General features: G+C 38.3%; 2 protein-coding genes and 1 pseudogene across 3 annotated transcripts in view; 1 reads left to right on the forward strand and 2 right to left on the reverse strand.

Annotated features, from left to right (window-relative positions):
* Nucleotides 1-767: 767 nt before the first annotated feature.
* Nucleotides 768-7,125, reverse strand: UTP23 (UTP23 small subunit processome component). Its single transcript, XM_036103552.2, has 3 exons — nucleotides 6,857-7,125; nucleotides 3,701-3,875; nucleotides 768-2,568 (listed from the first exon to the last, which is right to left on the reverse strand). The coding sequence occupies exons 1-3, from the start codon at nucleotides 7,042-7,044 to the stop codon at nucleotides 2,185-2,187; spliced, it is 747 nt and encodes a 248-aa protein (XP_035959445.2). The 5' UTR covers nucleotides 7,045-7,125; the 3' UTR covers nucleotides 768-2,184.
* A 3,087-nt stretch (nucleotides 7,126-10,212) lies between these two features.
* On the reverse strand, nucleotides 10,213-10,566 carry LOC118542944 (large ribosomal subunit protein eL34 pseudogene; annotated as a pseudogene).
* A 7,143-nt stretch (nucleotides 10,567-17,709) lies between these two features.
* EIF3H (eukaryotic translation initiation factor 3 subunit H) overlaps nucleotides 17,710-21,171 on the forward strand; it is a 93,970-nt gene continuing 90,508 nt past the window's right edge. For both annotated transcript variants that reach the window (XM_036103548.2, XM_078072075.1), the window contains exon 1: nucleotides 17,710-17,877. In XM_036103548.2, coding sequence (XP_035959441.1) covers nucleotides 17,746-17,877 — 132 coding nt within the window. In that variant the 5' untranslated portion in view covers nucleotides 17,710-17,745. The remainder of the gene's footprint in view (nucleotides 17,878-21,171) is intronic.

Genomic DNA, 21,171 nt, shown 5'->3' on the forward strand with positions numbered 1-21,171 from the left:
TTATCATTCTTGACAATTTTTTTTTCCCTCACAGAAACTATAGAGCTATATTCACTTTTTCCCAGTATCTCTGCCTTCTTTTTAAAAAATGTTCCTTTAAGAATTTAAAACAGAATCATGAAATGACAATCAAGCACTAACCTGGCTTGCTAGGTAACACAACCTGTGTGTTATTCCTAGTGTACTTTTTTTAAAAAAGATTTATTTATTTGACAGAGAGAGACACAGCGAGAGAAGGAACATAAGCAGCGGGAATGGGAGAGGGAGAAGGCCTCCGCCAAGCAGGGAGCCTGATGCAGGGCTCGATCCCAGGACGCTGGGATCATGACCCAAGCCGAAGGCAGACGCTTAACGACTGAGCCACCCAGGCACCCCCGTGTGCTTAATTAAGGCTATAACTTCACTTTCTACCCAAAAAAGCATCTCTGAATTCAACTGAAAATATTTCTGTAGAATATGGAAATGGTCTCAAATTTGAGAAAGATCATTTATTTTAGCCATTACAAGACTTTGTTCATGATGTACTTCATACCTGATTGTGAAACCCTAATGATAGATTCAGAACCACTACTCAAAGGTGTCCCAGGCAGCACAAAGTCAGGAGCTAATCATCAGATTCCCACTTTTCCAACTTTATACTTCAATATTATAGCACAGAAACATTGCAATTTTGGTCTGATGAGTAACTCAAACAATTGGGGAGAGGGCTGAAAAAGACGTTTGATTATTCAATTCCTAATATAATCAGCCCTTTAGACATTTTATTAAAAAACTTAAAATGTATATACTACATAATGTTAAAATTCTGGTGACCCTTTAGACACCTTTTAAATAACATTCATAGCCAATCTTAGAGTGTTATTTTGGAATTTTTGCTATTGAATTTAACATTTCCTTTTAAAGAAAATCGTCCGCCTTAGTGGACAAATGGAACTCAAAAAAATTGTTTTTCCCCCTAGGACCCTATAAACAATTAAGAGACCCTTTAGGGGAACTGAGTGAAATGATCTTTAATCAAGAATTATCTTGCTAGGGGAGCTTGGCTGCCTCAGTCAGTAGAGCTTGCAACTCTTGATCTCAGGGTTGTGAGTTCGAGTCCCATGTTGGGCATAAGAGATTACTTTAAAAAAATTTTTTTTTAAAAAGGAATTATCTTGCTAAATTATTAATGCAACAAATATGAGGCTAACACTGGTTGAGCCTCAAAAAAATGTACTTCCTACACAATCCCTGCTTCACTACAGCAAAAAAGAAAACCAAGAGAGTAAAAGAAAGAATCTAGGGAACAGACAAAGCAAATGACAAATGACAAAGCAAATTTCTGGATAAGGGCAAGAAGTGTGTGGATGACAGGTGAGCAACATATGTGGCAGAAAACCTTTCCACATTGGAGTACAGAGGACTCTAGAAGTATCTCCAGGGGTGAGGAATTATCCCATATTATCATATAGAAAATTGTAAGGTCCTTTACAAAATTATTGGTGGCAAAACCAAGTCAGATGCTTAAAGAAAATGAGGACATTATTCACTTCCAGAATAACAACAAAGTAGTATAAGAAATAAATTTCTTATATAAATCATAGCATGGCTACTTCGTTCAGTGGGGAACAAAGGTTATAGTCATAATAATGCAAATACTTTATCTGGGATGTATAAAGACTGAACTATTAATATATTAGAAAAATGGAGGAGTCATACAAGTAAGCAAAATTTCCACTTTCTAACAGAAAGTCAAGTAATAGATGGACCAAAAGGTAGCAGCGTACTCATATTATTTGGAAATATAAATTCTACAACTGCTACATGAATTAAATAAGAAATTTTCCTCTGTGAATGTTTTCCTCTGTTGTATGATTTGATTTTTTTACACTATTTGCATGTAATGTTGGGGGGTAGGGGCAGTGGTAAGACAGAAAGAAACAACAGTTTTACACTGAAAAATAATCTCCAGAATGCCTAAACCCATGAATCCTGGTTTGTTCTGTTCTTTTCTTTTTCTTTTCTTTCTCTTTCTTTCTTTCTTTCTTTCTTTTTCTTTCTTTCTTTCTACAAATAATTTTAGGCAAAGGCTTATGGGTCAATATTTATTTATAAAAATAACAGTCTTTTATTGTAAGTACTTCCACAGTTTTAAAAAGAAATCTGTTTTTCCCATTTGAATGTCTTTAAAAGTATTCAAGGAATTCATTCATTATCACTCTGCTTTTCAGAAAGTACTTTTGAAGTAGATCTGTTCCGGATTCTTTTTCTTTTTCTTTTCTTTTCAGAGGCAGGTGATTTTGTATCCTGTGCTTTCTTCTTTTTCTTCAAACAGCTAAGAGGATTGGGGCCACTTATTTTCTTGTGTTTTTTTCTTCTTCTCTGTTCCGGGTTTTTCACTAAACCCTGTTCTTCTTTGAGTTGCTTGATACTTTGTTTCTCGTGCACTGAGACAAGCTGACCTGACTGGACTGCTTTAACAAAAGCAACAGTTTTGGGAGAAGGTTTGTCCAAGACTATAGTGTTCTGAATAATAAACATGAGAGGAACTCCAGGCTTTTTCTTTACTTTCATAGACAAATTCTGATCCTATTGAAAGGAAAAATAGAATTGTTTAGTTCAAATATGCCAATTAAATAAGATGCCTTAAATAGTAAAAATAAAAGAGATCACAAGTTTTACTTTTCAAATCAGTATGTCTCACTAATGGGAATATACTTTATAATTTAAAAAAAGGAAGACAGATGAAATCTGAGCACAGTTAAGTGGCAACAATGTGAACTACACTTATCAATGTTCTAGGACCACAAATTACAAACTAAGGCAATGGTAAATATGTGGAGGCAATATCCCATGTTTCTACTCTAAGACATGCTTCAAAAAGGGTTAAGAATGTTAACAGAGGGGGGTGCCTGGGTGGCTCAGTCATTAAGCGTCTGCCTTCAGCTCAGGTCATGATCCCAGGGTCCTGGGATCGAGCCCCCGCGTCAGGCTCCCTGCTCCGCGGGAAGCCTGCTTCTCCCTCTCCCATTCCCCCTGCTTGTATTCCCTCTCTCGCTGTGTCTCTCTCTGTCAAATAAATAAATAAAATCTTTAAAAAAAAAAAAAAAAAAGAATGTTAACAAAGGTTGTAGGAATAGCAATAAAGTAAGAATTAGCTGACTCACATTCTAGATTCAGCTCTGCATCTAATCGTGTGATTTTATAATTCTAAAAGCATATTTAAGCAAATCTGTATGTACATGAACTAATTCGATAATATCAACACTGAGAGTCTCTCTTTCCCCCTCCTGGTCTTTAAAAGTCAGAAACAGTTCCATATTGGTAGCACTATTTCAAATAATATGAAACATGACTTTTGAGGAAAAAATATGAAATAAAGGAATATGAGAAAACACTGATGAACACAGAATATAAAATCTTTGCTCTACTTATTTTCCCTTCAAGAACCCTGAAACATACAATCACATCTCTCTGTCAATAATTTTACTTAAAAAAAACTTCAGAAAGAAGAAAAATCAATATGCTTAAGGTTCTCTCCTCAAATTCTCCAATGACAACTGCTTTCACTGACTGCAAATTAACTTAAAAGCCTGCATTTTAAAAAGTCGAGACATTTTAACAAAGCACTTCCACCTAATTTTTTCTGATCATATGTAGCTCCATATGAAACATAGATAGAAATGATTAAAATTGACTCTGGTTTTAAAAGCAGTATCACCTGTGTTGCCACAAAATAATGATGAGGATTTCCCTCTTCAACCATGGAGAGCAGACATTCTGATCCACTCACAGCATTCTTGAAATGGGGACAATTTCGGACTTGGCATTTTTGTGCAATCAGTTTTGCCCCATATAAGTCTTTTCCCAATGTTTCTAACTCTTTTAACACACACCTGGAAAAAAAAAGTTATTAACAGCTCACAATTATAACAGATACATATCGTTGTTCACAGAAAGCAAGTATTAAAAAAATACCCAATTTTTAAGAAAGTAAAACTATACCATTACAATCTGAATTTGTCATGTGTTGGCCCCAATCATATGGCGGCCAGTTCACTCTTTAAAAAACCTGGAAAATACAACCATTGAGTAGAAGGAATCACACTTAAAATTTACTGAGCATTTACTATGTGTCAGGCAGCATGCTAACTGCTCTTTACATAACTTCTCGCTTAAATCTCAAAACAGCCCTGAGTTAGGCACCTTACTTGAAAATTACCCGTATTTTAGAGCACCTCACTCTGAGAGATTTCAAGCAACATGCTCAAACACAACTAGTAAGTGGTAGAGCTGAAACGTGAATCCAAGTAGTTGACAACAGATGCCTTGCCCCAACCTTACCGCTATATGCTTCTAATTCAAGTACAAACTGGTACACCTTTAAACTATTTTCAGTACAGAAAAGTAAAAATTTTCAAGTCACCAGTTTAATAACAATCACAACTTCCTTTTTCACTCTGCATTTTCATATTAAGTCAGTGTTTTTCAAAGTGTCAGCTAAAAACTATCCATATCAAAATGACATAGTGATAATCACATTAATTTCTACTCCTTTCTCATCCCCACATCCGCACCTCTTGAGGAGCCAAATATTAGCATTTAAATAAGCTCCCCAGGCACTTCTTCCAACACAGAAAGGAAGAAAGCAAGCAAGCAAGAACTAATTAATTATAAGTACTGAGTCAAAAATTTCTTAAGCTCTAGCTAGCCCTTGTCAGACTCTACCTTGCCTCACTCCCTTTATCATCCCTTTAGTTTTTAAGAAGAGATTTTGCTTTCTAGTCATCGGTTCTGAACTCTTTTTCGGAGTTTCAGGCCCAAACTGCCAAGTATTTATTGAATATCTCCTGTGGATGTATATCAGCTCTTTAAATTCACATCTAAAATCAAAGTATTTCCCTGCCTCCAAACTTCTCCAGGGCATGCTATCTCTTTGAATATATGAGCTTCCCAGACGCTGGGCGTAAGTCAGAAATCCTAACTGACCTTTTCTTCTTCACCCCTACCCCCACCCCTCCTCCATCAGCTGTTAGTCCTATCTCGGCTGTTGCTATCTAGCTCATAATGTCTCTTTGCAGAACCCTTGGGTTCCTGCCTTTCCTCTCTGAAGTTCAGGCTCCCATTATTTCTTGATTGGACAACCACAAAATGAGTTTGCCTGCCTTCACGCTCTTGCTTCTCCAACGTAGCCCTCACACCGTTAGCTTTTCTAAAAGACAGCTGTTAGGTCTGATAGCATTTATCTTCATGATGCACACCAAGAACTGACAGAGTAATATGCTTTAAAATAAACCATCAGTAAGCTGTGTGTGTGTGGGCAGGGGGAAGGAGGGAGTGGGTAAATGAAACAAGACTGGCCATGTCAACAATTCCAAAGCTGGGTGATAGACATTTCATTATATTACTCTACTTTTGCATATGTATAAAATATTCTGGAAGTTAAATTCTTTAGGGAAAAAATGCTATAGAATGTAATTTCATGCAGTACTTTCCAAGCTTTTTTGTTATAGCACTATACTAAAAATGTTAGTACTTCTATGGCACACAGGGGTAAATGAACAGGTTTTGTGTAGCCAGAAGTGATAAACTCTAGGCACAAGCCAACTAAGGACTTGTCTGGCAGCCCTAAAGGCTAAGGGGATAAAAAATTGTGGGGTATCTATAACCATTTTGAGGCGCTACTTGAATATGGAAAGCTGTTCATGAAGCAGTATTATGTGAGAAGACAGGCCAATGACATTGTGTGCCCAGTTAGAGCCCATTCCTGTGTTTGTGTGTGCGTGTGCATGTGTATACATAAAGAATTGGATGGATGATACAGCACGTTGACAGTGGTGATTCACTGGCGTGGTATTATGGGTCATTTTAATTTTCTTTTTCTACTTTTTTAAAGTAAATAATCTACCATGAGGGGGAAAAACCCCTAAGTTCCTTAGTAGTTATGTTGTTAAGTTCGATTTACCTTCTTCCCAGCTTCACTTCCAATTATATCCTGTGCTCTAACCTCTTTTCCAGGCATTTTACAACTCCATTTCTTTATTCAAGAGGCTCCACGAGTCACTTGTCTCTTTTCTGTCACTCAAAATAGTCCTTCCCCTCAGAACCAAAAGGTGACTGGGCTCAGAAGTTACCTCCTTTACGAAACCTGCCATGATTCCATCCTCCCTCCCATCTCCAGGAGGTTCCATCTTAGGTGTTCCCACGCTGAGGGAGTCACAACACACCCATCGAGGCTGACTTCTGCACTCTACCGGCCATGCGGCCTGGAAGTTTGTCCTGCTCACCAAGTTATCCTCAGTGGCTAGAGCAGCGCCTGGCATATGGCTGGTACTTAGTAAAGACAGCCGAATAAACCCATGCCCATGGGCAAAGGTCTTAACCTCGAGTTCTAAATTATCTTTCTGGGAATCGAAGATATTACCTCACAGGGCAGTTGTGAGGCTTGAAAAATTTTCATTTACACTAGAAAAAGCTGCCATTTAAAGGGGGTAGGTTTTGGATACCAGCAAGTGCCCTACATACACTATACCTCGTTTGATCCTTACGGCAACCTTTTTAGTTACGGTCTCTTCCTTACAGATGAGAAATCCAAGGCGCAGAGATTAACTCGCAGGAAATCACAAAGCTGGAGGACTGGGACCTTGATTCGAAGCCAGGCCGCACTACAAAGCCCTGGTCTTATCTGCCAGGCCAACGACGCGAATATTTGCAGGGCACTGTACTTTCTACCTACATTGCAGGCACTCGCCTGACCTCCTTAGTGCCTCCACTTCACTGTCAACTCCTCGTGGGTGGGGCGGTTTGCACGTCGTGGCCTCGCCTCTACCACACCCGCGGGATCCCCGGGCCTCCTCCCCGGACCCGCCTGGCCCACCTGGTGGTGCACAGCTGTGTCTCGCCCATGAGGTAGCGGGGCAGCTGCTCCCGCAGCTGGATGCGGCCGCGCAGCGCCGCCTGACAGAAGGTGCCGTCCACCAGGATCTGGTACGGCTCGCGAACTCCGAAATTATTGCGGAAGAAGCCGAGATGCTTCTTGACATGTTTCTGCCTCGTGATCTTCATGCCTGGCTTACAGGGATCAAAACCTAGGGCGGTAGAAAACTCCTACCCCAACCACCCGCTCCTCCCGGAAGTAAAGCGCCTTTGCCCCCGGAAGCAAACGCCCCCATCTGCCGGGCCTGCCCCTGGTTACGTCACGCCCGGACCAGCGCGCGTTTCACTCACAGTGCCCGCGCTTTAAGGTGCGCGCCCTGGGATCAGTGCTTGCGTCTGGCGTTTTCATGTGCGTGCGGTTCGCCTCTCAAAGATTGGCAGTATAATAATCAACGAGAATATGGAACCTTAATATGCTACGGGCATTACTCTAAGTAGTTTACCATATATTATTCCCTTTAGTGTTTATAATTCTCAAGTGGGGAGAGGAAAAGGATCAGAGTAGTTGGACAACTCCGTCTGACCGAGCAGGTTTGTCCTGGTTGCCTTCCCTCAAAGAAGTTAAGCAGGTTTGCTAAGGGCACGTGGTTCTTTAGTGTTAGGACTATCACTGGAAACCAGTACTGAAGTTAAGGGCTTCCTGTAGTCCAATGTTCTTGCTACCCACCCTCCATACGAACTACTGTTCCTGAGTGCCAAACTTAGGGCAGAAGATCGCACCATTTTGCATCTCCGCCCCTTAAGACCATTCTAAATCACTTACACAGGGTGTTTTAGGAAAAAATGCTCAAGGGCTTCGTTTTCTAAGTGTCAGAATCCCTAAACTTGAGTCCTCGTTCTGCCACTAACCCAAGCCATTTCACTTTGAGTAACAATTCAAAAAAGCTGGGTTCAGTTCCACACTGTCAAACTGGTTGGCAGGACCAGACTATTTTTAAGAACCCGTTATATGTCTATGGTCTCTCATACTTGGTGAAATAACTGGCTTAAAATCTAAGATATGAAGACTACACACTGGACTCCAGTAACAGGAAGGGAAAAAGATGACCGAAAGTTTACAAGTTACTTGGTCAACTCGATTAATGAAGAGTTAATCAGAAAAATTTGTTCCCCAGCAGCTAATTGCCAAGCATCCGCTTCAATTCAGAGCAAGATAATCAAAGAATGGGGAGAATAAAATTTTGCATTTTTGTCCTGGCCTGGAATCCGTCCCAGATCTAGTTTTGGCTAACGATTGAGAGGAAGAACCAATAGAGAAAAGTGATTTACAAAGTGATTGAGATGTATTATTTGCATTTGGGGTTTTATTTGAAGGTACAGGTTTATGGAATTGGAACTAAGATATTCTATAATGATTCTCATGTCCTGATTCCCAGCACAAGGTCACTTAGATGGCTGCTTTTATTTCACTGAAAATAAATTTAGGAACGGAAGCTCTCATGTGTTATTATAGGATTGGATTCATGGTTCTTGAGTATAGTTACTCACTGCTTTCCAGTTTTATTCTTCTTTATTCCTGCATGCCAACTCCCCACCCCAGCTATACTCCCACCACAGAGAAATTATACCAGCCTTGTCTTGCAAAACAGTTAAAAATAATAATAAGAAGAAGAAGATTCACAGATTTATCTACCAACTCCATTCCATTGGTCATATTTCACTTGTGATAATAAAGAGAAACCTCACTACATTGGAGTTGGGAAATTGGGCAGAGAGAACTCTCACACTCCACTACTCTTAATCAATAACAGACCCAACAGGAAAAGACAGACCTTGTAGGTGGATACTACTTTACTACTTCAGCAGGAGGAAGAAAGGCTTTCCTTATCCAATGCCCCACCAACAGCCCAGCCAATGAGAGACGGTCACAACTTGGCCAATGAGAAGCCACTACAAGTTTTCAGTTTACTCCATTGGACTCTTTGTTTATACTCTTTCAAACCCCCTGATTATCTCTATAAAAGAGCAGTACCTCTTTGTTTCCCAGATTTGCCTGTAGTTTTGCTGCAGCTCACTTGTCTGGTATTGCAATTGTCTGCTATTCCTGAATAATGCCATCTTTTTACTTGGTGAAATAACTGGCTTAAAATAACTGGTTTGATTTTTAAGGTTAACTAGGGAGAAAAATGTGGTGCAGGAATAGAGATGTGAGTCCTATTCTAGTTGTTGTTGTTGTTTTTTAATGTATTAAACTACAGCATAATTACTTTCCAAGCTCTATGTATATGACAGTGCCATTTGCATACCAGATCTTTATTTCACAAACATGAAAACAGTCTATAACAGCGTTTACCAAGTCTAAAACAGAGTTTTCTGTTACAGCAGTATTTCTCAAAACATGATCCTGAGACATGCAGAAAAAGCTCTTGTTGCTTGTTTAAAATGCCCATTTCTGGCTCAGAACATGTATTGAGGGATAGGGATACTATTCAGAAAGGAAGTGACATTTATTACAATCTTCCCAAGTCCTTATTATGCATATTAATGTTCCTGAGGTTTGCAGTCAAGCATCACTGTTTATCCACTAGGATATTTTCCAATGAATACTTTTTGGTCTGATGGTCAATGACCTAGTATTAGAAAATCAATATTTGGCCACAACCAAGGCAGAAGACAAATATTGCCATTATTGGTTGAACTATTTAGATATAAATTTAAATCTGAAATTTTACTTTAAAAATTATTTTGATATCATTGTTAGTCATTGAAAATAATTTTGACCTTGTAGTGCTGGAACAATAGCGTCTCAGCATTGCTAGCTGCTAGCTTTTTTCTTAGGTCACTACACTGGACATTTTCCATGCCAAATAGACATTCAGCTCAGGTAGCTAGGGAATTAATTTATTTTTCTTTATTTTTTCATGCTCTTCATATTCTTTATTATGTCTGGATCAAATATAATTTATAATATGATTTGTTGTACATGATTTTGAAGTTTTTTCTTCATGAAATTTTGATGAAGCCAAGTTGACAGAATGATTTATTCTTGCAAGGTGTGACTAATTCCCAAACAAGACTTTTTCATGAAAGATTCATGGCCTAAATGGAATTAAATAGGTAAACATTAAATATAATTCATAAAGGTTATTTTGTTTAATTTCATAAATGTTAGTATTCCAGATAATTCACAAAGATCTTTGTGACATTATTGTGCCTTACATCCATATTTAAATATTTATAAACATTGGTTAACATCCATTAGTTCAAAAAGAACACAATGTTCTTTCTAACATTATGTAGCTAACACGTTTTTTTTTTCTTTTGATTTTTTTCTTACTCAAAAAAAGCTTCATTTTTTTATTTAGCTTTCTAACTCTGTGCTTGTGCCTTCAACACTTGCACAACAATTTTCTGCCCCTCAATAAGGAAAGCACGCTTGATCCTGTCACGAACACACTTACCACACGTGGAACCACGATAGGCCCTGCTGACGTGTTTTTTTCATTTTAGACAACTTCATAAGGACTTTAGATCTCACAGCACGAACCCCTCGAAGTTGGCCTGACCAAAAATGCAGATTTTGGTGATTTCCCAATCTTTTTGGTATAAAGGTAAATGATTCTATTACCAGGGATTCTGGGCAGTCTAGTTTTGTTAGAGGCTGTAATGTAGGACAGTCTACGATGGTAGGTCAAACACTGGACCATTCTGAATGCCTTTGGATGCCATCCCTGGAAGAGAAAAAAGGAAGCGCTTGCATGTTTAAAGGTTAACTATGACTCTCTAACACATGTTCTAAGTAAATAATTTCCCTAAATAAATAACTTAAAACAACTTAGGTAAACTGTATTGAGGGCCTAAGTTCTTCACTAGGATCCCCTATGATAGACTCCATCCTGGACTTGCTTACTGTGAATTTTCATATATGGCAGGCAGTGTTTTGAAGGTTGGATCTGGAGGCTGCTCCACATTTTAAAACATTTTAAACGGTTTTTAAAACATTTTAAAACATTTACAAAAATGCCTGTCATAACAAGTGGAACAATGGAACAACACAAAGATATTCATCCCTTCCCTCCTTGCCCAGAAAAAAAACATTGACAACTTACTGAGTATCCTTCAGCAATTTCCCAAATTCATATACTTATATATCATTTGCATACATATATGTAGAGATTTTTGCTGCTTTATGTTATTCAAAAATGGAATCATATTTTATCACTTTTATACATTTTTGCTTTTCTCACCCAGCAATCCTTGTGGAAATCCTCCCCCGCCACACACCCCAAGTCAATCGGCATAGCTCTCATTCATTATTTTTAATGGCTGCATGACATTTCCCACAAAAACATCACATATAACATAGTGGATGTGACACAGACTGTGAGTTGTCACCCAATCTCTCCTTTTTTAGTAATTGAATTTGGATTTCACTCTGGACATTAATATGTGTTCAGAGAAAAGAATCCATTTCCCAAACTTGTGCGCAGTTAAGTATAGTCATATGGTTAAGTTCTAGCCAAGGATACATAAGTATAAATGTTACAAGGGACTTCTGGGAAGGCTGCTTAAACGATGCCAACTTAGCTCAGCGATTGGCACTTTGGTTTTTTTCCACTTTCTTCCTTCTTACTGGAATTTGGATGTGATGAATGGAACACCAGAAACCTATTTTAGTCCATGAGGTAACCTTGAGCATGGAGGCCATGTGCTAAGTTGGCAAAGCAGCTAAAGGAAGGAGTCTGTGTCATTTGTGAAACCATCTTTCCTAATCTAGGCTTTCTATGTCTGGACTTGTTTTACATGAGAAGAAAAATAAACTTTTACCTTGGTTTAAAAAATATTATTTTAAGGGTTTTTTTTTCACTTTTTGAGACATTATTTATTTTAGAGCAGCATTAGGTTTACAACAAAATTAAAAGGAAGATACAGAGATTGCCCGTATACCCCCCACCTTGACACATACACAGTCTCCCTCCTTATCAACATCACTCATCAGAATGGTACTTTATTTTTTTCAACTGAGGACGAACCTACAATGGCACATTCAGTTTCTTTTATATGCAGCCAAACCCAGTCCTAACTGATAAAGTTAAAGCTACTTGCCAGAATTTTATATCGGCAGATGTCTTTGATGAAATTTTGATGTCAGCTAGGTTCAAAATCCGAGTTTATATGTTTTCTGTAAAAGGTGCAATATTTTTTCAAAGTAAAATAAATTAAATCTTTTTTACATACAATAAAATCTATCTTGACATTTTTTTTCTTTTGAAAGTATAAACAATTTGATTTGAACTGGATGAATCTTCCGTTGAGTAAAGTTAGTTAAATATGAAGACCCCCTCCCAGCTGCTTGGGCAAGAAACATCAAGGACATATTAGTGTTACCCAGTTGTCAATTAAGGAAAGCAGGTAGGATTTCTGTCTGTTGGCCCAGCTAGTACTTGTGACTCTTCCTTCAGGGTATATGACAATAAAGAAAGTCTCTTAGAAAAAAGTTTCAAGGGATTTCTGTTTGTCAAGGGTATTTTTAAACCAGACAGTAATCAGGAAGTATCCACCATTGGTTATCAGATGGCTGTAAAATTGGACTAGCAAATTTGCTTGCTGTAATAATCTATTTGAATGAAATCATTCAGAGGACAAATACTGCCATGGGAATTAAGTCAAAAGGAATTCAGTATTTCACTATAACAGATCTGAATAGGGTTCTACATTGGAATGTTACTACAAATGTTTAATGGTATTAATTAAAGTGGTAACACCAAAACCTGGTAGAGAAGAGGAAAAGTTAGAAAGTGGCAGCAATGTGCAAACTGTTTTACTTTGATGATAACAAACTGCCTTTTCAAATTTAATTAAATCATAACTGAAACTGGTAGAGAAGTTCATACCGACCATATGGGGTCTTTCATTTTAACTTATCAAAGCATTTTAGGAGATTAATGAATCCTTGTAAAATTACTCTGGGTAAGCAAATATTATTCCTGTTACTTAAAGGAGTTTAAAGATCAAAAATTATGTCAGATTATGGCATTAAAAGGATTTTCTACAAACACTATTTATTTATATTGAACAAAATGTTGAAGACAACCATTTCACTCATGCTTTCGTATATATTTTTAAGCAGCAGGAGGACTTCAGGGCAGAAACTGAACTCCTGGTGGCAAGAAATTAAACAGACTTTCAATAATCCAGTAGAATATTATTTCAAAGTCTCATATTTATAATTAAATTACACCAATACACGGTATTAATTATGTGGTATTATACAAAATAAAAATCACTCTTAGAATCTGGGCAAATGTTTTCAGTGCTAGATCACCTTGTTTTAATATTAGTTGGTAATTCATAAATCAAAATACTGGGAGGAGAAGGCCAAATGTTGTTTTCTGAATTATTATTATTTTAGCAAACATAGGAAATGCCCACATGCTGGGTCATATGTGTAAATGAATATTATTTCCTTTTTATTGGCTCTTTCTTTACCCTCTCTATTGTTCCTTTCATGATACTGAGCAAATCACTTAGCTCTTCAAACAATGGCCTCACACAATCTCATTCCACATGTACACGGAGGGAAGCATATGATTTAAATTGATCCCAATCAGACTAAAGAGAAAGATCTTTTCTCCCCATGGTTGGGGGAGAGGTTTTCTTTTTCTTGCAATAAACATAAAAAAAGAAGTGCAATGTGTCCATTGCTCCTGGCAGCTGTTTTGAAATTATGGGGGTAGCCAGTCTGTGGACAGAACCAAAACATGTGAGAAGCCAGAGTCAAGAGCATCATAATGACATGGAACTGGAGAATTTATGCCACTTTATTTGCAATATGCCCTCCTCTAGATATTTAGTTATGTGATACAGTACATCTCCTTCTTGTTTAAAATAATTAAAATTGGGGTTTTCTGTGTACTTGTTTGTTTTTTGTTACTTGCAGCCCAAAGTGACCTAACTGATGGAATATTTGCTAAATCCAGCCCCCTCTCCCCAAAATGTATTTTAAAAGGAAAAATGATAGGGGGGCCTGGCTGGCTTGATTGGTGGAATGTGCAACTCTTGGTCTTGGGGTTGTGAGTTTAAGCCCCATTTTGGACATAGAACTTACTTTAAAAAAAAAATAAGTAAAAGGAAAAATGGTGGTATTGCCTGTGTAACACCTTGCTTTAAGGAAATTTAAGATGTTCTGTATATGTTCTTGTTTTATCCTGGACAGCATTGTGAAGAGACTGGGATGCAGAAACCTGTTGTTATTAGCTGCTTTCGGCATCTCCCAAAGGTGTCTTTTCCACTCTAGTTAAATATTAAGCAAAGTGCTTAGTGTTTTAAGCCGGATGATTTTCTTTGGCCAAATGAATATTTGTGGACCTCTAAAAAGTATACTAACTTAATCCAGAACTTTAGTTTTTCCCTATTTATATGTTGTTTCTTCTGCTTTGCTTACATCTAAGTTTTGTGTTGTAGACCTGGCTTGTTAATTATGATGACACCGTATAGGTGCCTTAGGTAGGGGGAGAAATTGCCCTTTCCCCCCCCATTTCCATAGAATAGGGAGTTTCTGATCCCCTCCTCATGAGTGATTGTGGTTGGAGGGTAGACTTCCTGTTTTCTCTCCATTACCTGTTACTTGTGACTCCTGAAAGAAGGAAGGGTAATCTGACATTTTTGGAGATCTCATAACCATCACATAAACACATCTCTTTCCCAAGGGATAAAAAAAAGATCTTTGTGCTCCTTTCCTAGAAAATAATCTATATAGAAGAGGTAAGAACATACATCTCTTACAGAATCTCTTGCTGAAAGCTTTGAAAGTTTCCTTGCTTCTTTTGTTTTTAATGGATACTAGAGAAGGAGGACCCCTTAGCTCTATGTCATGAATATACAGTTACTTCCCAAAGGGACAGTAAATAGTAAGATCAGATTACTTTCTACCCTCTTCCTTCAGCAAAAGCTAGAACAAATGCTAAGTCGAGCCTATAGAGGTTAGCTGTGAGCCCTGAACAGACACAGACACAGTGCCCGCTCTGTATCCATCTACTCCATGACCAAGAGCGCTGCTCAGCTCAGGCCCCAAGACTTATCAGATGTTCAAAGGAACCTTGCCTTCCATAGAGGTCTGGAAGCAGGCAACAACTGAATAGGAATAAATTGATATTTAAAAAAATCCTTTGGTCATCTGTATACCAAATAGGAATAAAGTAACATTTAAAAAAATCCTTTGGCTCATCTTTGGTGTCTTCACTCTCATTTTACTACATTGAAAGGGGTTTAAGTAAGCCTTAGCCAAGTGAGGGAAACAGCTCCAGCACTGGCTGGTTCTAAGGCATGGCTGGACTGGTCACAGTCTTACATTCACTGGGCTGTGTTTTCCTAGTGGGAGGGGTTACTATGCCACAAAGGCAGAACTAGTCAGACAGTTTATTTTTTCATTTTCTCATTCAGGTATGACAGGGTATTCATTGCTTCCTGTCCCTAGGTGGTAGTCACCCATGGGCACAGCCCACAGCTGGCTTTGGAACCCTCACCATCCTCTCTCTTTTTGCCTCTGACTAAATTTGAAATATTTTCAGCAAATGTAGAAGTATGTTAAAAACTTTAGTTCCTGGGACAGAAAAAATGAAGAACGTATTGTTACAAATCCAGGGTAAATTTATTTTGGTCAGTAAATGAATAGCTACAATGGCATTAATACCCACAATATCAAACTGCTTTTTTTGGAGGCAGAAATACAATTTAATGATGGTAACCAACCTTCTTTGGGTGATCAGTACTGAATACTCAGTATTCTGCTATAATCTGTTATTTAAATTTTTCTGTATGCTTTAGGTTTATTTGGCTCTTATTTTTCTAAGATCTTGAGGAGGGAGCTTTGGTTATTAATTTGAGATATTTCCTCTTTCATAATGTATGCATTTAGCTATAAACTTTTCTCTTAGCACTGATGTAGCTGTGTCTCACAACTTTTGACATTTTATATTTTCATATTCATTCAGTTCAATGTGTGTGTGTTTTTAAAGTTCCCTCAAGACTTCCTCTTTGATCCATGGGTTATTGGAAGCATGTTGTTTAGTTTCCAAGTTATCTTTATGTTTTGACTTCTAGTTTGAATCCATTGTGGTTGGAGAACATAACTCTGTGTGATTTCAGTTCTTTTAAATTTGTTGAGGTTTGTTTATGGCTCAGGATATGGTTTATATGTTCCATGGGCATTTGAAAATAATGAAATGAATGTGTATTCTGTTGTTGGGTGGAATGTTCTATAAGTATTGATTAGATCCTGTTGATGGTATTGCTGAGTTCCTTTATATCCTAGCTAATTTTCTCTCTAGTTGTTCTGTCAATTGTTGAGAGAGGGGAGTTGAAATCTCTAACTATGACTGTGTATTTGTCTATTTGTTCTTTGAGTTCTAGGAGTTTTTTCTTTACAGAAGCTCAGCTTTGTTACTAGGACATACACATTTAGAATTACTATGTGTTTTTGGTGATTGGCCATTTTATCATTGTATAATGTCTCCCTCTGTCTCTGGTGATTTCCTTTTCTCCAAATTCTCCTTTATCTGATATTAATATAATCACTCCTGCATTCTTTTGCTTAATGTTGGCATGATATATTTTTTCCATCATTTTACTTTCAATGTGCCTATACCATTATATTTGAAGTGAGTTTCTTTTAGACGTAGTTGAGTGGATTTGTACTATGTCAACTTTGCTAAGCTGGAATCATACTTCCTAGAATTCCCTTTCCTGTATAGTCTGAGCTAGGGTTGCCCGCAGGGGTGTGAGGGAAACAGAGAAGTCAAAGGTGACTCCAAGGTTTTTGGTCTAATCAACTGGAAGAATCAAGATGTCATCAAATGAGGTGAGGAAGACTATGTGAGGGAGGTGGTATTTGGAGCTCAGTTTTGGAAAGGTTAAGTTGGTGGTACATGTTGAACATTTAAGTAGAGAAGTTGCATAGGCAGATGGATATGCTGGTGTGGACTTCAGTGGAGAGGTCTAGGGAAAAATAAATTTGGGAATTATCAGTTCTGCATAGACATCTATTGATTGAGTAGACATTTCAAAAATAAGCAATAGGCAAAATTTGGAAACATAAGAATGTCTTAAATTCCTTATCTAAAATGATTTGCTAAAACTGTTAAGTATTGTTTTAAAGACTTCAGTTCTATATTTCAGAGAACTATGTTATAAGTCAGCATGATTTTTAGGGAATATGTTCTGCATTATCCTTGAACAATGTACATAAAATAGCTTCTTTGGTACTTTACTCATGTAAATCCTGCATAAAACTAATAGCAGCAAATGGCTGTTAAGTCTCGTTATTCTGATCAAAGTTCCCACATTATACTTTCTGTATAATCTAAGTGGTTAGAGACTGCTACCTAAAACTACCTAAAACAAACTGCAATACCAGCTCGCCACTAATTAACAGAGTGACGTTGGACAAACCCCGTCTCAGTTTCCAAGTATGTGTGATGGGAGTTAGTACAGCTCTTCATAGTTTACAAGATTGCGAATGGGGATTAATTAAAAAAAAAAAAAAAAAAGTGAAATCGTTTTTAGGCGAGACGCTACATAAAACAAGAGCTATAATGCTGTTAAGGTCAACTGACTAATAGAGACTGACTAAACATATGGTGGAAAATATTTTACAAAAGTCTAATTTTGTCTTAAAGCTTTTGATGAGAAAGAAGCCACAAAAGCACAATGCACATGCGCAAAAGTATACCTCCGCGAAGGAGGCGAGGCTGGAAAAGAGAAGGGAGGCGGAGCCCCACTCCAGCTTTTCCTCCCAGCTCCGCCCCTCGGACTGTGCAGGACGTCACGTAAAGCTCGTACTTCCGCTTCCGGTCACTCACGTTTCTCTTTTTTTCCTGTCTGGCTGAAAAGATGGCGTCCCGCAAGGAAGGCACCGGCTCTGCTGCCACTTCTTCCAGCTCCACCACCGGCCCGGCGGGGAAAGGCAAAGGCAAAGGCGGGTCTGGAGATTCGGCGGTGAAGCAAGTGCAGATAGATGGCTTGGTGAGTGGGGTTCCGTTTCTACAGGCCCACGTGGGGAGCTCAGTTCTTAGTCCAGTCCCGCCAGACGCGCTGCTTAGCGGTCTTCCCCTGGGCCTGGTGAGACTGGGACAAGGTTTTCCCCTAAAACCTTTCTCTTTCATCTTCACTTTTTGTTGGGAGGCGCAACAGCTTTCTCTGCCACCTACTGGGGGAGTTGAGGGCTGAGGAAGGGAACAGAGGCTACGGGTGTGTGTGACAGATTCTTGGGGTCTTGTTTTGAGATGCCTGGATTTGGAGAAAGACTCTTTAGGAAGACAAATAGGTGAAGGAGGTGTAGTGAAGGATCTAGGAATCTAGGGCTTTTGGGAAGGTAAGGTAAACTTCATTGATTCTCTGCTGGGACCTGACATCTGTAACTTCCCAAGTGGAGATTTACTTTGTAGCCACTTCTGAACCTGTGGTTCAGCGTTTATCTGAAACTATGTAGCGGGCATAAACATCTCTTATGTTGTCTTCTCCTTTCCCCATCTGTGAATGTTGGAGTGCCTCAGGACTTGGGTTTAGGCATCCTTCTGTCAGGTCTCTGCTTGACATAGTGTATCGAGAGTAGGTAAAAGCACGCTCATGGAGCCAGACTGCTTGGGTTTGAGTCCTATCTCTAAAATTAGCTGAATGACTTTGGTTAAGTTAATCTCTTTATAGTTATTTTCCTCATTTTAGTTGTTTTGAGGATTAAAATAGGCTGAAATGTGTCAATAACTAGAACAGTGTCAGACATAGTAAGTTACCATTTAATCTTAGTTGCTTCAGTGTTATTATTTGTGTTACAAAAGTTACAGTAGTAGACCCTCCTTAAGTTCCTTTCCTCGACTTAAATATTATTTATATTCTGAAAAGCTTTAGATTTATATTTCTTGCCAGACGTGGTTTTTGCATGCCACTCTTAAATATCCTACTGCCCGCCTGACATCGCTTTTTGGATATCTTATAGGCATCTCAAATTTAACTTGTCCAAAATAAGATTACTGTCATCTCCCCTTCCTTCCTCTCTCCCCATCCTTGGTCTTACCTCAGTCTCTCCCGTCTTAGTAAATGGAACTACCATCTAACCATTTGAACAAGTCAGAAAACCTAGGCATTAACCTACATTTGTTCTTTTTCCCCCCTCCTCAGCAAATCCTGTTGGTTCCACCTCCAAAATACATCAAATTCATCTGCTTCTCATCTATCTCTATGCCATCAATCATATCCACTTGCAATAAAATACAGACTTCTTACCACATTCTTCAGGGTCCTGCTACTCCTGTCTCTTTCTCCAAACTCACCTCCTACTTTATTCTGGGCTCCATTCACAGTGACATTTTAGTTGTTTTCTCTTCCTGAAATACTCAAGTATTTAGTGGCTTCTTTTGATTCTTTAGGTCCTTGGCTTAAATTCCCCCATTTCAAGACAGGCCTTGCCTCCCAGCCCTGTTGAATGTCGCTCCCTCCCCATCATCCTCCATCACACCACTCTGTTTCATAGCATTTTCCACTGTCTGTAACTGTCTTGTTTGTTTTCTTGTTTGACTCCCCCACCAGAACATAAGCTACTGGAGAACTTTGCTTTTTCACATGTTATGTTCCAATAGAGACCTTTTAACTGATATAGGTAGAATAAATGAATGAATAAAAGATTTCATTTTATTTTTTTTAAGATTTATTTATTTTAAGAGGGGGAGACACGAGCGGGGTGGGGGGGAGGGTCAGAGGGAGAGGGAGAGAAGCAGACTCCCCACTGAGTGCAAGCCGGCCATGGGACTTGATCCCACGACCCTGAGATCATGACCTGAGCCGAAATCAAGAGTTGGACCCTTAACGACTGATTCACCCAGGCGCCCCTCATTTTTATACTGCTCCTAGTACATGTCCTGATATCTTTTATAGATTATTCTATTGGTATCTTGAATTGTTCTCTTAGCCCTGTTCAGTCCATCCTTCATAATTTAATTAAAACATTCACTTAATGTGAAAGTTTAGATCTTGTTGGGCGCCTGGGTGGCTCAGTTGGTTAAGCGACTGCCTTCGGCTCAGGTCATGATCCTGGAGTCCCGGGATCGAGTCCCACATCGGGCTCCCTGCTCAGCAGGGGGTCTGCTTCTCCCTCTGCCCTCTTCCCTCTCGTGCTCTCTGTCTCTCATTCTCTCTCTCGCAAATAAATAAATAAAATCTTTAAAAAAAAAAAAAAAAAAAAAGAAAGTTTAGATCTTGTTAACTGCCTTCCTTAAATGTTTACAGTGATGTTGCAGTGAATTCAAGGCCTACCAAGATGTCCTTGCTTTTGTGTTCAGGTTAATTTCCTACTATTTCCAAGCCTCATAGGAAGTGTACGTTCCAGCAACACAGGACTATTTGGTTAGTCTCATGTTTAATCACATTTGTTCCTGGCATCTTGTTAGTGGTCAAGACCTGTTTTTCTTCTTGTATCGAACCTTTCCTTTCCTACCTTTGGTTCTGTTTCATCACATCTTCTGTATCTTTAATATTACTTTCCCCTTAACATGTCAACATTGTCAGGACTTTCCCATATTACAATGTTCAGTTCTCTTTTTCACTTAGTTCCATTCTTAGTTTCCACTTTTTTCCTCTTGAAGTCAGTGGTTAAAGAATTATCTATATTTGTAGTTTTCCATTCTTCCTTCAACTCACTGTTGTTAGAATCTCCATCACCAATAATTCCCTGATTTAGTTTTTAGAAAAATCATTGATAGCATTTGCAAAGAACTATAAAAAATATCAAAATATATCACACATGCAAAATAGTATCTATGATACATAATTTAAATAATCACAAAATAAACATCCAGCTACCTGCCATTCAACCTGAGAAATAGAACATTGTGAATATCTTTGAAGCCTCTTCCCCTATTTCATCCTTTCCTCTCATCCCTAATCCCCACCCTATAATCACTATTGTGAGCTTTGTTTCAGGGATTGGGTTTTCTTAAAGCTTCACCATACAGAGTATTTCTAAACAATTTGTTCAGTTTTGCCTGTTTATATCAATTATATGAATGAAATGTGAATTAAATCGTAGTACATGTTCTCCTACGTCTTGAGTCATATATGCATATCTCACATTGTTTTTGAGATTAGTCCATTCTAGACTGTGGCTATAATTCATTCCTTTTCATTACTATAGAGCACCTCATTGTATGAATATGACATAATTGTCCTCATCTGACCGTTAATGGACAATTAGATGGTTTGTTTTTCTTGTGTGAAATGGTATCTCTCAAGAATCTTTTAATTGTCCATTCCATTAGACTTGTCAAT

The sequence above is a fragment of the Halichoerus grypus genome, chromosome 5, assembly GCF_964656455.1.
Source record: "Halichoerus grypus chromosome 5, mHalGry1.hap1.1, whole genome shotgun sequence".
In the NCBI taxonomy this organism is placed as follows: Eukaryota; Metazoa; Chordata; class Mammalia; order Carnivora; family Phocidae; genus Halichoerus; species Halichoerus grypus.